General features: G+C 26.7%; 1 protein-coding gene across 2 annotated transcripts in view; it reads left to right on the top strand.

The window, feature by feature from the left end:
- Nucleotides 1-16,732, top strand: part of LOC136075485 (uncharacterized) — a 190,598-nt gene that overhangs the window by 146,535 nt on the left and 27,331 nt on the right. For both annotated transcript variants that reach the window (XM_065788837.1, XM_065788838.1), the window contains exons 10-11: nucleotides 14,229-14,259; nucleotides 14,330-14,464. In XM_065788837.1, the coding sequence (XP_065644909.1) occupies nucleotides 14,229-14,259; nucleotides 14,330-14,464 (166 nt within the window). The remainder of the gene's footprint in view (nucleotides 1-14,228; nucleotides 14,260-14,329; nucleotides 14,465-16,732) is intronic.

Below are 16,732 nucleotides of genomic sequence, written 5' to 3'. Positions count from 1 at the left end.
GAGTGAATCCAGTAAGAAAAATTGTTGACAGTTGCTCTGACAATACCTTTTCTCACTTACAAGTTGAGAAAGCATTATGAAAAAATTAATATTATTAAAATATTATAAAAAGGTATTTGGATTCATCGCTCAGTATAATGCTGAAGATAAAAATAAAAAAGCATATATAAAAATTAATCAATTGAAAAGTCTACAAATTCCTAACATATTTTCAATCCATATTTTAATTCTAAACTAACTTTTCAAACTACTACTTCATTATGTGTTTCATTTTTATGTTTAAATATTGAACATAAAAAACCATCCCCACCACCTAAGTGTTTCAACATATCTTTCACAAATATTCTTGGTCTTCCAACTAATCTTCTATCAGTTGAATCTTACCATTTGCAAATTTACCAGACTTGCTTGCTCTTTGTAAGACTAATTTAAATTCAGCTGTTCCTTTTTCAGATCTCATTGTCGATGGGTACTATCCTTTGGTTCACTAAGCCTCCAATAGTTAAATGCTTGGGTTGGGGGTATACTTACGCATCAGTTCATCTATTTTTCAAGAAATCAGATTTGAATCCTTTGACCATTCTTTTATGCACTTTCACTTAGCACCTCTTCACTCTATCAACTTTCTCTTTGTTTTTTATCATTCTCCTTTTTCTCAGGACTGCACTCTTTAGGATGTAGTTTCTGATCAGATTGATCATGCTCTTTCTCTTTACTTCTCTGCAAATATTATTGTTATTGGTGACTTTAATACTCATCACCCTGAATGGTCCAGCTCTATCACTACTGACCTTATTGGCACTAAAACCCATAACATCTGCATTTCTAAATCTCTTATTTAGTTACTATAATTACTATATTTAACTTTGTGACTCCTTTTCCAGATAACAATAATCTTCACTCCTTTATTTGTATCTTGTCTCTGATCCTAACTTGTGTTCAGTTTCTCTATTTTCTTCCTTTGCAGGTTCCGACCATGCAATGATATATATCTTTTATCTATAATTCAATCTATAAATTTTTCATCTTGTACTACTTCTTCTGACTCACTTTATCATCACACTACTTACTACTACCCTATAGCTGACTGGGATTTTCTTTGTGGCGGTCCTTGAGCTGATGTCTTTTCTGTCTCAATGAAAGTTTTTACTCTTTCTGTTTTAAGTCAAGCCTCATTCTACTCCATGCTTTTCATCTTCTTGTGCAGCTGCTATATCTAATCGAAATCATTTTTTAAAATCTTTTTCAAAAGAATAACTCTCTTGAGAACAAACAGCTATTTATTATTGCAAGAAATCAATTTAAAAAGGCGCTGTCTGATGCTAAGCTCCAATATTTCCAGTTCACTAAATCTCATATCTTATCTCAGAAGTTAGGCTCTAGAGACTTTTGGAATTTTTCAACTCCAATTAAATAGATTACCCCATTGTTAGAAATTCAAATCACTCCAGCTTCTATTGCTAAAGTCATATCTTAATTAAACTTTCCTAAGGCATGTGGTCCAGACAATGTTTCTGTCATAGTCTTACAAAAAATGTTCTCCAGAACTCTCTTTAATTCTCTCTAAATATTTGACTGAGTCTTGTTTTCCTGAAACTTGACTGAATCTTGTTTTCCTGCCTGCTGAAAAATGGCATTAAGATACTCATTAGATTTTTAAATTTATATTTGAATTGAAAGAAAAATCGAATTTAAAATGATACTGAATATTCTCTGAATAATACACTAAAACAAGATGTTCCATGTTTGATCCTCGCCACATCAGAAGTAGTCTCTTCTTGTTTCGTTTTGCAGCTTCCTAGTTAATTGTAGGCTATCATTACATCTTTCTATTATTAGCAAGGTCTTTTAGTTTTTGCTTAATTAGCTTCTAATATCTCATTTTTAGTCTAAAAAGTTAACTATTCCCTACCAACCAAGTTGTTTACTCCCATCTTGATAAAAAGTCATCCTTTTTTTGATTGCTTAGAACATGAAACTGGTCATGAATCTGATCAGTCTTCTGTGATAGATTAGGGCTATATATATATATATATATATATATATATATATATATATATATATATATATATATATATATATATATATATATATATTAAAGATGTCTCGTGAAGTTAACCAAAGTGGGCTAATGTTCCTATTAGCATTTGTGCTAATCTTGTGAACAAGTATTCCATCGTTTAGAAGCAGTTTTGGCTGCTAAAGGTCACATGACGAAGTATTGAGTAAATTTTTTACAATGTGTTGGATACTTTTTGAACCTTAACCTTTACAAAATTGCAATTATCAAGTCAACATTTAATGATATTGTTGCTTTGATATGATATTTGTATTTCCCATGTAAAATTACATTAGAATAGTGTTTGTTTATGTTATTTTGTTGAATGGTCTTTAATTAAACAAAGTTTTTCCTTTGTGTCGGATACTTTTTGCACCCACTGTATATATATATATATATAAATATACATATATATATATATATATATATATATATATATATATATATATATATATATATATATATATATATATATATATATATATATATATATATATATATATATATATATATATATATATATATATATATTAGGGGTAGTCAATTCGACTAAATTTTCATATCTAATGTACCATACACTTTAAATTTAGGGCAGATATTTAAAAATTACTTCAAAAACAACTAATTTCACTTGAGTTTTTTTTTCCTGCAATGTTTATTTTTACCTATATATTCGAGTAAAAATACACATCTTTTTTTCATTTTTTTTTCTTTTTTTTTTGTTTTTGTATTTTGAATTGAAAAAAATATAACATTTGATAATAGACTTACCATATTGACGTAACTGATAAATTTTTATACCTAATTGCCCAGAATATACACTATTTTTTTAAATAGTAATGTAGATCTACTAGAAAATTTAGCAACAGGGAATCTAAAACTATAAACTGGGAGTCTGACAAGACCTGGCCATAGTAACCCAAAGAACGATTGAGCAGTTCCTTTTATTGTAGTTGTAAATTATTTAACAAATATGAATAACAAGGAAGAAGGTAGTAAGAATACAGGCGATGAAATAAAAGATACAGAATGAAATGAAAGAATATTAAAATTAAAAAAAACTGTTCATTATCAAAGAAGCCATAAAAGGTTTTATAATTAATCCCTAAAGCAAAAAAATGTAGTTTAACTTTTTATTTCTTCTTTTTGTAAAGGTTGTAAGCTTCCAACAGGAATAAAGATCTTGCGGCGCATATTTTCATTTTTGAATGGAATTCATGCCAAGAAAATCAAAAAAAGCCACTATTCTTGCTTTTCCTTCTCAAAAACACTTTAAAAGATGTGCTATAAAATGTAAAAAACTGGTTTTTAGCTAGGATAAAAGAACCGTGGATTAATACTCGATTTTATATGCTAAATAATCAAAGTCTAGTAATAAATCTTATTTTTTATTAGACTTTGATTATTTAGTATATAAAAAATTTTAAACAATGGATCCCTTGCATATTTTGCACAGCAAAAAGGTTTTAAAGTTTGCATAAAATATTCTGGGCTAACATTGGGATGATCCTAGGAATGCATTTAAAAAATAAGGATCAGATGCAGAGAAGCTTGAGGATTTAGAGTTTTTGAATGATCAGGAAGGGGAAAGATGATTTATGCTGGGATCAGAAGATAAGAAGTACAGAAAGAAAGTATTCATTTCTTTTAAATCAAAAAATGCAATTGCAAAGCTTACTAACCGACATACTCACCATTGACATGCCAATTAAAATTAACATTTACATGCCACTTATGGTTTATAATAAAAATAGCTCAACAAAAATGTTCACTCTTATATCTATCTCTCATACAAATAAATTTATTTAAAGTAAATTTTTTTAGTTTTTTATGCAACAGAAAGTAGCAGAAAGAGAAAGCTGCAAGTGAAACAACCATATATAAAATTAGAGGGTACATCTAATTTTTAGATTATTAAAGATACTAGTGTAGACTCATGTGATTTTTATTTTGATCCTGATGATTGGTTTGAAAGAGAGTCTTTTCAACAAAAAATCACTGCTTAAATACCATAGATATTTTTTCTGGTAATGTAGCTCTTATGGCTCCAATCAGTGACATTTCTGCAAGTGTTTTGCACAAAATGACAGTTGCAATTTTAACTCAATCAGGGGTCGTTCTGCAGATTTCAAATGCAGTCAGTCATCAACAGCATCTAGAAAAAACATGCTATTCATAATATATCAATGATAGCAAAAGATGATTATCAACAAGTAATGAATGATTACCCATATCTGTGCAAAGTACATTTTGATGGCTAAACATTAACTGAGCTAAACAATGGAAAAGCAATTAAAAATGATAGACTGGCTTTTCTTGTAATTATTGATGATGAGACACATGCTCTTGAAGTACCTCCTTTACTAACATCCTTCGGTGAAGACCAGTGCAATGTTGTAATAGACCTTCTTAAGGAGTACAACCTTTAATCAAAAGTAAGCGGAATATGTTTTTATACTACTACGAGTAACACTGGATAAATAATTTTTTTAATCAGAGTATGCAATAGTATTGGCAAATATATTTTACTTGTTACATGCAGGCATCATGTATGTGAGTTATTATGGTTCATTTTTGAATTGTGAAATTCAGTTTCAGATGAACATTCCACAGGACCAGATAATCCAATGTTAGTTTTAAAAAATTAAAAACTGTTTTTGAAAATCCTGGTTTTAATTACAGTTAAACAGAATTGATAAAGTTTAATTGGAAAGCAGTAAGAGAAAACTTTCTTGAAAAACCTGCCCTAGAGTGTTTAAACATAAAAGTATTTGCCAAGAATACATTGCAAATGTAAAACAAAGTAAAGATATCAGAGAAGGTAGAAAGTAGCTTGCAGGACTTGTTATGAGTTACTTTTCTCCATCTTTAGTAAAACTAAGAAAACCTGGAGCAGTTCATCATGCTTGATTTCTATCCACTGAACTACTTAAGATAGAGCTTCTTTTGACCCAAATTTATTTTTTAAATCAAAGTAATAAACCTAAAGACAGAAATCAGGCTAATAAATGAATTTACTGTTTGCTTTTATGCAAAATAGTATTTACAAGCTAATGGCGCTACTAGAGCTCCTTTCCTTGATATAGAAGCAAACACCAAATGTGCTAGTTTCAAAAACTTAATACTAATAAACAACCCCTCCCCCCATCCTCCCCCTGGACCTGTAATTTTAGAGATTTAAACTTTTTTTTATAAAATGGGGTAAAGTTCAATTGGTCCTGTTGAGCTTAGACTTTTAGGGGTTATTTTTTTAATATTTACCCCAAATATAGTGTATGGTATTTTATATTGTAATATTTCCTCAAATCAACTACCCCTAATACCCCAGGAATGATGTGCGATCTTTACAACTTGACCACAGCTGTTATGATGTTTTTAGAAGAATAAATTTTAATTGTTTATCTAAAAAAATTTAATTTTTGCGAAAGCTTTAAATAAAATGAAACAAAGTTATAATTATTGTTTAAAATATTTATAATTTTCAAAATTTTTAAATTTAAATTTTTTTTACGCAAACGTATTTTTTTATGATAAATAGTTTTAAATTTAAGCATTTAAAACTATTTTTTCATGTCTTCCTAAAACCCTTTTAAAAGATTTTTTTTTTAAGTTACTTGAATATGTTTGCAACTTTTAGGGGAAAAAAAATGTTTTTACAATTTAAAAATATTCTGTATAACTCTTTTTAATATTTTAAATAAAATTTGTTTATTTATTAAATAATCATTAGAAGTAATTTGTAACAGAGTTTTGCGTAACTTTAATAAAACGTTTCAAAATATAAGTTTTAAAGTAATTTATTTTAAACGCAATTAAAAACCTCAAAAGTTAATATTCTCTTTGCGTTTGAGTTTTTTGAGTTTGATTTTAATTTTTATAAATTTTCTTTTTGTAAGGAATTGTTTTCTTTTTTCTTTAGTTTTTTTTTTTTTTGGTTTCTTTCCTAGTTTAAGTTAGCTTAGTGTTTTTTTTTAGCGCATTCATGGAATGTTTAAATCGTGAAAACATCTAAACTGCCGTGGTCAAGTTGTCAAAAAAAAATTATTTGTATGGTCAGCATGTATTAGGGTGGTCATAATAACAACTTTTATTGAAAATGTCTTCTCCTACCCCCTAAATGTGTTCTATATAATAAAATTATACTGGGTTTAAAAAATTTAAACAAAAGTTGTCTTTAGGGGTAGAGTAATAATAGAATAAGAGGTCTCTAAATAATAATTTAGGTCTCAAGAGAAGCAAAATTAAAAAAAAATTTTAAAATTATAAAAAGTTTTATAAAAAATTTAAAAACAAAAGTTATAAAAACCATGAAAAAATTTTATTAAAAATTATTATAAAAAATAATAATTTTTAATAAAATTAAATATTATTATATTATGTTGAAAAACCATAGTTTTTGTGCAATAAAATCTAAAATAAAAATTTTATATACAAAAAATCTATTATTTTCGATTAACTACTTCTTCATCTATCAGGCTTGTGTAGATGTATTTATAATACATTGTTTGCGGTGATGTTTTTGATTTTGTTCAAAGCTGTTTCTTCTTGACTTATTGCATGGGTTTTGCTTGTGTCTGTTTTTATAACTAGGAAACTCATTCTATTATCTCCTAGGTCATCTCTAAAACTCAGTTTTATGGTTCTGGCTGGTGGTCAAGTTTCTCGAACACTTTAGTACCTCCCAGAGGTATTAGTATCTCTGAGAGCTACTAAAGAGTTCATCAAAAGGTGTATATCAAAGTGTTAACAGTGCCATGTTGCGCATGGATGGTGTCCCTGTTTGTACTTTTGGTGTGCATTGTCAAGGCCACATTTGGAGCCCTTTGTTACGGCTTTGGGTTTATTAATAGTATTGAGGCAATTGCTTGGACTATTAAACATTGTACTGAGTACCATCTAACCTTTGAGTCAAGTACTTAAACCAATATAAAAAAGGACTTAAGTATCAAAAACTATAAAACACAAAAAACCATCATCATCACCAAGTTCTCTAAATCTATCATTCACTAATGTTTGTGGTCTTCAAAGTAACTTTTCTTCTGTTGAGTCTATCTCTTGCAAATTTTACCAGACCAACTGGTAAAATTTGCAAGATACTCAAAGAAGACTATTAGGTCTTGTCACAGGGAACCGCTGATGAAGAATTTAAAATTTATACAAAGTATAAAAGTTGTTATACAAATAAATTAAATCGTTAAAATCCTTTTACTAGAAACTATAAGTTAATAAAAAATATACAAGTAATTAATTTAATACATACAAAGAAAGCCGGCACTTGCAGAAGACCATCAAGTCTTCATCGAGAACAGTTCGTAAATTTAAAAATCTCATGAAAATCAAATGCATACTTACATTGTCAAGTGTATAAAGCACAAGAAGATTTTAAGTGCATTTATATTTATGTTCAGTTGCATTATTGCATAAAAAATAAAAAAGTAAATTATTCAATGTTTAAAAATACAAAAATGCATCATCAATAGACAAAATGATTTCCTTATACTTTTTTTTGAAAGAAAGGTAACCCCATTCCTAAGAAAAATCAAAATGTTTTAAAATTATTTTATTCCAAAGAGAAGCTCTACAAAATGAAATGCTTGATTTTCCAAAATTAGTTTGAAAGAATGTTTGACAAATGAAATTATCATTTCTTAAGTTGTATTTATTTTTATCTTTAAAGGTAAATAAATTATGGAAAGAAACTGGGTTGGAGTTAGTTTACATTTGTACATAAAGCTAAGAATATTAAAAACATTTAGCTGATATATATCAAGAATTTTCATTTCAAATAAGAGAGGTTTGGCATGAGTAAATCTATCTTTAAAATTGATGAGACAAGCAACATGCTTTTGTTGATGATAAAGAGGCCTAAGTTTAAATTTATTATTTATTATTATCACCAAGCAATATTTGCATAGTTTAAATGACAATGGATAAAGGAGTAATATAATTGAGTTAAATTACGTTTATTTAAAGCACTACTAGCTTTATACAATATTCCTATACTTTTAGCAACTTAATCACACAGAATTCTATGTGATATTTCCAATTAAGGTTTTCATTGATATAGATATCCAAAAATTTTGTATTAATTACACTTTTTATTAGAATTTTATCAATAAAAAGTAATGGTAAATCGAAAGGCAGAAGTTATTTTTTAGAAGCCAAATGAAAAAGTATCCAATTAGTTTTTTCAACATTAAGTGAAATTCTCTCTAAAACTTTAAAAAAAAAACAGACAAAACAGAAATTGGGTGATAATTAGAAACATTGGTTGCATCACCAGCTTTGAAAATTGGAGTCACTTTAGCTATTTTCAGAAAATCAGAAAAAATGCCCTTTTATCAGGCAATGTAAAACTTGAAATAGTACATCTTTTAGGGGTTCACAAGACTCGATGACAACATTACCATTTATATTATCATGGTCAGCGGATTTATTACACTTAAGCATTATAAAAGATTGCTCAAAATCTTCGTAAGATAATTCATAAGATGTTAAGACTAAAGTTGTCGGAAAATCATACTCATCTATTTTAGTCACGATGAATTTTATTAGCTAGACTAGGGCTAACAGAAACAAAAAATTTATTTAATTCACTACTTATTACAATTCGATCAGAGGAAGTAAGTTCAGTAAGTAAGTTCTCTAAGAACAGTCCTATGTGCGTTAACAATTATGCTTATTCCTCTCAAGTAAATTTGAGATCTTTTGTGATCCATGATGACATTAAACTCTGGGTTTTTATATTTAATGTACATTTTGGAAAGTTTATGTCATATATTTCATAAAAAGTTTTAAAAAATCATAAATTTGATTTGTGTCTGTAGTTACTTTAATTTGATTCCAATGAAGCAGAGATAACTGCTCTTTAAAAGATTTTAAATTTGTTGCGGTAAAAAAAGCGTTTTTAAAAACTTGTTTTCTGTTGAGATATTTTTTCTGCAGCAATGTTAATCGAGATAAAAATAGGGAAGTGATCTGAGATGTCGCTTAAAATTATACCTTTCTTTAAAGATTTATTAAAAATATCATTTGTTATGATATTGTCAATTAAAGTAGCTGAAGTTGAAGTTACTCTTGTTGGTTTATTAATTAAAGGAATTGCCCCATGTTCAAATGCATCATTAAAAATTTATTAATTCCATTATTGGTGTAATATTAAAAATATCCAAATTAATGTCACCTATTAAATAGTATAATTTTTTTTCTTGACTGCATTTTCTTAAAATATTATTTATAAATATATTAAAATTTCCAATTTGTCCCGAAGGTGGGCCAATAGCAACAACTTAAAATAAAATTTTTGTTTTTTGTGGTTAAAACCTCTTTGTCGTCATCCGAATTACTCATGTCAGGCCTCATAATAACCTCAAACATTCTTTAATATAAATTATTAAACCACTGCCTTGCTTTCTATTTTAACGCTCTAAAAAAATTTTATTAAAACCTGGTAAGCAGTTATTTCCGTTAGAAATTACGTCAACAGAGCTACAGCAAATTTCCGACATGCAAATTAAGCTAAAAAAACAGGGATTCTTTCACATTTATACAAAAAATTTCAAAATTTTTTGATACGCTGCTTATATTAATATGCAAAATGTTTAAATTTTTGGGATTAAGAAGTTCTTTCATTTCATTGGAATAATAATAGGAACAGTTGCTTAGTAAAGCACCAGCTGCGATAAAATAATTTAAATACGGATCCAGTTCATGGTTTTGTAAAAAGTCACATGTTTAAAAGAAATCAAAAGAGTTTAATTCAAAATTGTTCAAATTATTCAAATCCATTTTTATTTTTAGATTTAACCTTAGTAAATAAAAGAAATTCTTTTAAAAATCATGTGTTATTAGTTTGTTTTAAACAACTTTGGAATATTTAACTTTTTGCCTTAGTTCTTTAGCGTCTGTAAACAACTTTTTTTGTAACTCGCTTGTCCGTTCGCAAAAATCTTTGTTTATAAAGAAATTTTGATTTCAAAGTTTCATTTTTATGTATTTGTCAAGGATAGCTGATTTGTCTTTAAAATTTCAAAATTTTACAACGACAGTTCTAACTTTATTATAAATTTTTGCTTTTTTTGCTACTCAATGTGCTCGTTCAATAATAAAGTTTCCTTGGAGTTCAATTTTGGTTTTAAGTATATTTTGGACTATCTTTTGCAATCTTCCCAACTTTCATTTTCTGGTTCCGCAACTCCATTAACTCTCACATTGTTTCATCTACTTTTCTCTTCTAGCTCTGTCAATTTATCCTTCATGGATTCAGTTACAATATTTTCTAAAATATTTGGTTTACTGTGATCAGGTTTTGCATCGGCAAGTTCAACTAAAACTTTGTCATATTTATTAATTGTAAAATCAACACCTTTTTTAAATCGTTAATTTCCAGTTTCAGAACTTTATTTTTATCTTTTAAAGTATTCACTTGATTCTCCAACTTTTCAATTTTATCGTTAAAAATTTTAATAATTGTACAATCATAAAGTTCTAAAATTTCTTTTAATTAATTAACTGTAAAATTTTTTGCCATTTTCCAATTCCTTGTTTAGTTGCAGTTCAAACACATCCGTTTGCTATATGACGAAATACCAATTTCTCTTTATCCACCAGCCAATATCCTTGTTGTTGGTGACTAATGTTTTTTGTTTATACTGAATGGCTTGGTTCTAGTATCAATGACTCTCCAGGTGTTAAGGTCTACAAATTTTGTCTTTCTCAATCTTTAACACAAATAATCAACTATTCAACTCACTTTCTTTACAATTCAAATTATTTACCTTCTCTATTCAACTTTTGTCATGTTTCTGATCCTAGTCAGTGCTCAGTTTCTCTACATTTATCCTTAGGTACTTTTGATCACGGATTGATCTCTCTAAAACTATTACCTCATTCTTCTTCATTATCTGAATCCCCCTATAATTGTACCTCCTACAAATACTTTAAAGCTGACTGGGACTCTTTCCGTGATTTTCTTCAAGATGACCCTTAAGTAGAAATCTTTTGTCTTCATGCTGCCAAATGTGCTTCTTACTTATCTTCTTGGATTTAGGCTGGCGTGGAATTTTTTATTCCCTCTCAGCGAATCCAAGTCAAGCCTCACTCTTCTCCATGGTTTTCCTCATATTGTGCTGTTGCAATTTCTAATTGATATCATTTCTTCCATATTTATTAGCAAAAAAGTTCTACAGAAAACAAACATCTGTTTACTATAGCTTGAAACCATTGAAAATATATCTAACGCCTAAGGCCGCTATTCTCAGGTCACAAAATCTTGAGTTTTATCTCAAAAATTAGGCTCCAGAGATTTCCTGAGGTTTTTAACCTCCTCTCTTCTATGGTTAATATTTTGTTGCCTCACCTAAAGACAAAGCTAAATTGTTTGCTAAAAGTTTTTCATCAATCTTATCTCTTTATTCCACCATCACATCTTACCTGATATAGCCAAGAAACAAGTTGATCCATTGCTTAACATTCATATCACTCAACCTCTGTATCAATAGTCATTTCCTGCTTAGACCTTCTACAGTTTGGGGTTCGGACAACATACCTGTTATGGTCTTACAAAAGTGTTGTCTGTGCTTTCAAAACTATTTAACAAGTGCTTATTAGAGTCTTGTTTTCAAAAATTATGGAGAGCAATCTGACTAGTCTAACTACCGTTAGGCTTAGGCTTCTTCCTATCCTAAGCAAGGTTTTTGAGTCTTAAATTAAAAAACACGAAATCTTTCAACTTGAATCTAATAACTTATTTTCTGATCATCAATATAGATTTTGATCTTCTCGTTCTACAGTCGATTTGCTGTAATAACCGATAGAGATTATTGTACATTAGATAGAGGTGGAGAGGTTAAGGCTATTGCTTTTGACATTTCTAAAGCTTTTAATAAAGTTTGGCATGCTGGTTTTTTCTACAAGCTTTCTTCTTACGGTGTATCAAGTAACATCTTTAAGATTATTGAATCCTTCCTTTCCAATCGTAGTATAAAAGTTATTGGACAATGGACAGCACTCTTCTTCATTTCCTGTAACTTCAGGGGTTCCGTAAGGTTCTATCCTTGGCCCTATGCTGTTTTTAATTTGCATTAACGATCTTCCAGATATTCTCACATCTAAGGTTATTTTGTTTGCTGATGAGACTACCATTTATTCTTGTCTTGATAAGAAGCCAACACTCTTTGATTGCTTGGAGGGGGGATTTATATGAACATTTGAGTGACTTACGATTAGCTGAAAAAATTTTTCAACTATTTGTTATTGCAACAATCTAGATCTGCTAAGATTCATGAACAGTAATTTACTCGATGAATCGTCTACTCTTTGTCTTCTAGGATTAACGCTTATGTCCGATCTTTCTTGGAAACCATATATCAAATCCATTGCAAAATTCCCATCAGCTAAGGTTGCATCTCTTTATTGTGCTCACCATTTTCTTACCCTAGAATCTATTTTTAATCTCTATAAATCTCAAATCTGTCCTTGTATAGAATACTGTTACCATCTGGAGCGAACCTTTGAATGATGCCCTTTCTTTTTTAGACAAGATACAAAATTATATATATTTCTATATATATATATATATATTTCTATATACATATATATATATATATATATATATATATATATATATATATATATATATATATATATATATATATATATATATATATATATATATATATATATATATATATGTATATATATATGTAAATATATATATATATATTTATATATATTTATATATGTATATGTATATATATGTCCTTGTGTAAAGACATATATATACATATACATATATAAATATATATATATATATTTATATATATTTACATATGCGTATGTATATATTTGTCCTTGTGTAAAGACATATATATACATATACATATATAAATATATATATATATATATGTATATATGTATATGTATATATATATGTCCTTGTGTAAAGACATATATATACATATACATATATATATATATATATATATATATATATATATATATTTATATATATATATGTATATATATGTCCTTGTGTAAAGACATATATATACATATACATATATAAATATATATATATATATATATATATATATATATATATATATATATATATTTATTTATGTATATGTATATATATGTCCTTTGATGTAATATGTTTATGAACATAAATTACGTTAAACGTATTACGTCAAAAGTCAATTACAAATACTTTATTGGTATCATATTACGTCAAAATGTAAATTACAGATATCTTATTGGTAACTGATAAAATCTATCTTAAAGTTGTTTATAAACTTTATTAAAAATACGTAAAATTATTAAATACGTAAAAATTAAAATGAATAAAAATAAATTTTGATAAACAAACAAAAGATTATGTTAAGTATAAGATTGTTTTAAGAAATAAATTATAATGTAATCTTTTTAAAATACTACATTTAGATTCTATTAATAATTTTTTTTGAATTAGTTCAAATTTTTAGCACGTTTTAAAATTAAATTCAATTATGCAATACTTTAAAATACTTTCAAAATATCAATAGTTTTTAGGCTTTGGCAACAAATTAGACCTTAATAATTACAACACTTTAAACCAAAGGGTTTTTAAGTATTTGTAAATTTTTTTAAATATTTGTCAATGCTTTGTTGTTTAAAAAAGAGTGCTTTTTTTTTTTTGATAAAATAAGCACTCAATTCAAGAGAAAAACCTAATGGCGTATATATCAACATACGCTTTATCTGAAAGTATACTAGTGAATGTTATCAATAGTTTACAATATTACTTTTATTTGCGCTAATTAATTTTAGCCAAATTATTTCTAGTCTACATTTAGCCCTATAATAAAAAATGACTACAATATGCAAGAAATCTGCTGATTGTGAAAATTTTTATAAAAAATAGCAACAGCGACTCAAAAAGTTGGCAGGCGACTAAAATTAACAAACTGGTTACTTTCAGTTGCCCTACTGGCGACCGACCAAAAGTCCTCATGTGCACCTCTGATACATATATATATATGTATATATATATATATATATATATATATATATATATATATATATATATATATATATATATATATATATATATATATAATTTAATTGATTTTGGTTTTTGGTAAGATTTTAATTTTCTATTTAACACTTATTATTACATTTGATTTTGTAGGACGGTCCATGCATCCAATTTGAAACTAAAGGTAGTTTTTTGTTTATTTTTTATTTAATATTATTACTGTTTGCTTTTGTTTTCTTAATAACTTTTTTTAGACTTGAATCCAAAAAAATCTATAACAAATATGCCATTTAATCCTAAATCTTTATACATTCCAAATGGCTGGAAAGTGCATAAAATAACTGGAGAATCCAGGGTAAAACGTAAGAAGTTTGGTGTATCAAAAGAAGGTATAATTTGTTTATAAAAAAGTTTATTAGTGATGAACAAGTATATATAATATACTTATAATATGTATAAGTAATAATAATCTAACAAAAATTTCATGTAAAAATTTTTAGCTTTTTTTAGTAATTTAGTTTTTGCTACAATTGGTGGTAAATATATATACGTTTTTTCAATAACCAATACCTTTTTTTTATATAGTTTATTTATAATTATGAACTAACACTTTAATGATTTAAGTTTAATTATTATGTATATAATAAATGAAATTATTAACAAAGGCAAATCATTTACGAAGATTGACTCATCTCTCATACATGAGTATGACCTTATCATCTTTTTAAAAATACAGCAAAACTATTTGTAAAGAACTTTTCTTCTAATTAATTGCTTGAATCTAATGATCATTCTCTTTCTGATAACCCAATGAGACAGGTTAATCTTTTGTTAGACATTTTCTACTTCGCTCTTGTTTCTATTGCTATTCTATTTACTCTATTTATCTATTTAAAATTTTGCTACTTCAGTTGTGGACAAGATTAGTCTGTGATCGCACTTGATACCTGACCAAGCATAAATTTTTTTTTTTAAAAAGCTTGACAGTGGCTTTTTAACGCTTCAAAAATGGGCTGAAAAAACCTAACAAAAGAAAGAAAGTTATAAACAAGCTTAACTATAAAAAAAAGGAAAGAAATCTTTCCTTTTTTTAAGAAAAATAAGATGTTTAATTAATTTTAAAAAACGAAGGAGAAAATAAAGTAAAAAAATTATTAAAAACTTAAAATAAAAGTCAATATAAAACTTAAAAATTAAAACTCTCATAGAAAATTATTTAATTATGCTTATAATAATTTTAAGGTTGAAAAAATTTTTTCTAATGTTTTTGTTATATTAGGTGATCTCTTTTAAAACGAAGATGAATCATAAAATAAAATCATTCATAAAATTGTATTTAAACATAATTATAAAGTACACTAATTTTTTATATTAAATATAACTTTTTTTATAATATTCTTTGTTAATTTATATTTAATGTTTTTTCTTTAAAACCATTAAAGTTTGTTACTTTATTTAAAAAAATTTTTGTTGCTGTTGTTTTATAAACTTTCTAATTAAGTGATATTATACTACAAGGGTAGTATAATAACATTCAATTAGAATGTTTACAAAATTACAAAAAATCCTTGTAATGTTTTTGACTATATTAACTTTATGAATTTTAAAAAAAGTTTATTAAAACACATCGTTGTCGTTGTTTATAAAATTAATCAAACATATTGTTTAAAAAAAATTTACATTCATCATAAAAAATAATTTTTTTATGATGAATGTAAAAAATACTTTTTTTTATGATGAAATTTTTGAAATAAATAAAATTTTATTCAATATTCTATGATAATTTATTAAGTAGGGTTTTAAAACTTTATTTATTAGTGTTTAGCTTAGTGTAAAAACATGTAGTTAGAAAGTTTACAAGCATTATAAAAAATAACTTTGTTATATTTTTTGACTATTAAATTTATGTATTCATTTAAAGGTTTATTGAAACAATCTTTTTTATTGTTGTTTATTATATTAATTGTACGAATTGTTTTAAAAACATTTACATTCATCTTAAAAAATACACTTTTTAGCAACATGATATCTTTCGATAATTTAATTGTTTTTTATTGTACACGATCATTATAAGCAATTTAGAAGCAATTTCTCGCTTTATTACTTTATTTCAGTGCATTTTTGAAGTCGTAAAAAATATAAAATAATGTGGTGAAGTTGTTGCAAAAACAAATTAAATGCATGGTCAGGAATAGCGTGCAATTGCATGTCTTTCCTGTCCACCTATACTTATACTTCGATATGCTTCTGATTACTGCGATATTTAATCACTATTTTCAAAAAAACGGGTTTTATGACAGTGATGAACCCAGAGTTTATTTAGGGATACCAATTTTTTACAGTGACACGGAGGGAAGAGAGAGAAAGAGATGTTCTTAAGGTTGTTTTCTCTCTCTGCCTAAGACTTGTATTCCAATAGTTATTGTCTATAAATAATATAATATATTATATAGACAATAACTATTCACATTCAAAATATAAGTGTTCAATTACTATTACTTAAATTTTTATTTCAAATTATTCATTTAGCTTTTACTATAGGTTAATAATTTTCACAGTGCTTTGAGTCACCTTTTTTTAAAAAAAAAAAAGATGACTATGGCAAACTTAATGATTTATATATAATTAAAAAATTGCGTACATTAAATAAGTTACAT

The sequence above is a fragment of the Hydra vulgaris genome, chromosome 01 (assembly GCF_038396675.1).
Source record: "Hydra vulgaris chromosome 01, alternate assembly HydraT2T_AEP".
NCBI classification, from domain to species: Eukaryota; Metazoa; Cnidaria; class Hydrozoa; order Anthoathecata; family Hydridae; genus Hydra; species Hydra vulgaris.
The sequence above is the reverse complement of the archived record's forward strand: the minus strand, read 5'-3'. Positions and strand labels throughout refer to the sequence as shown.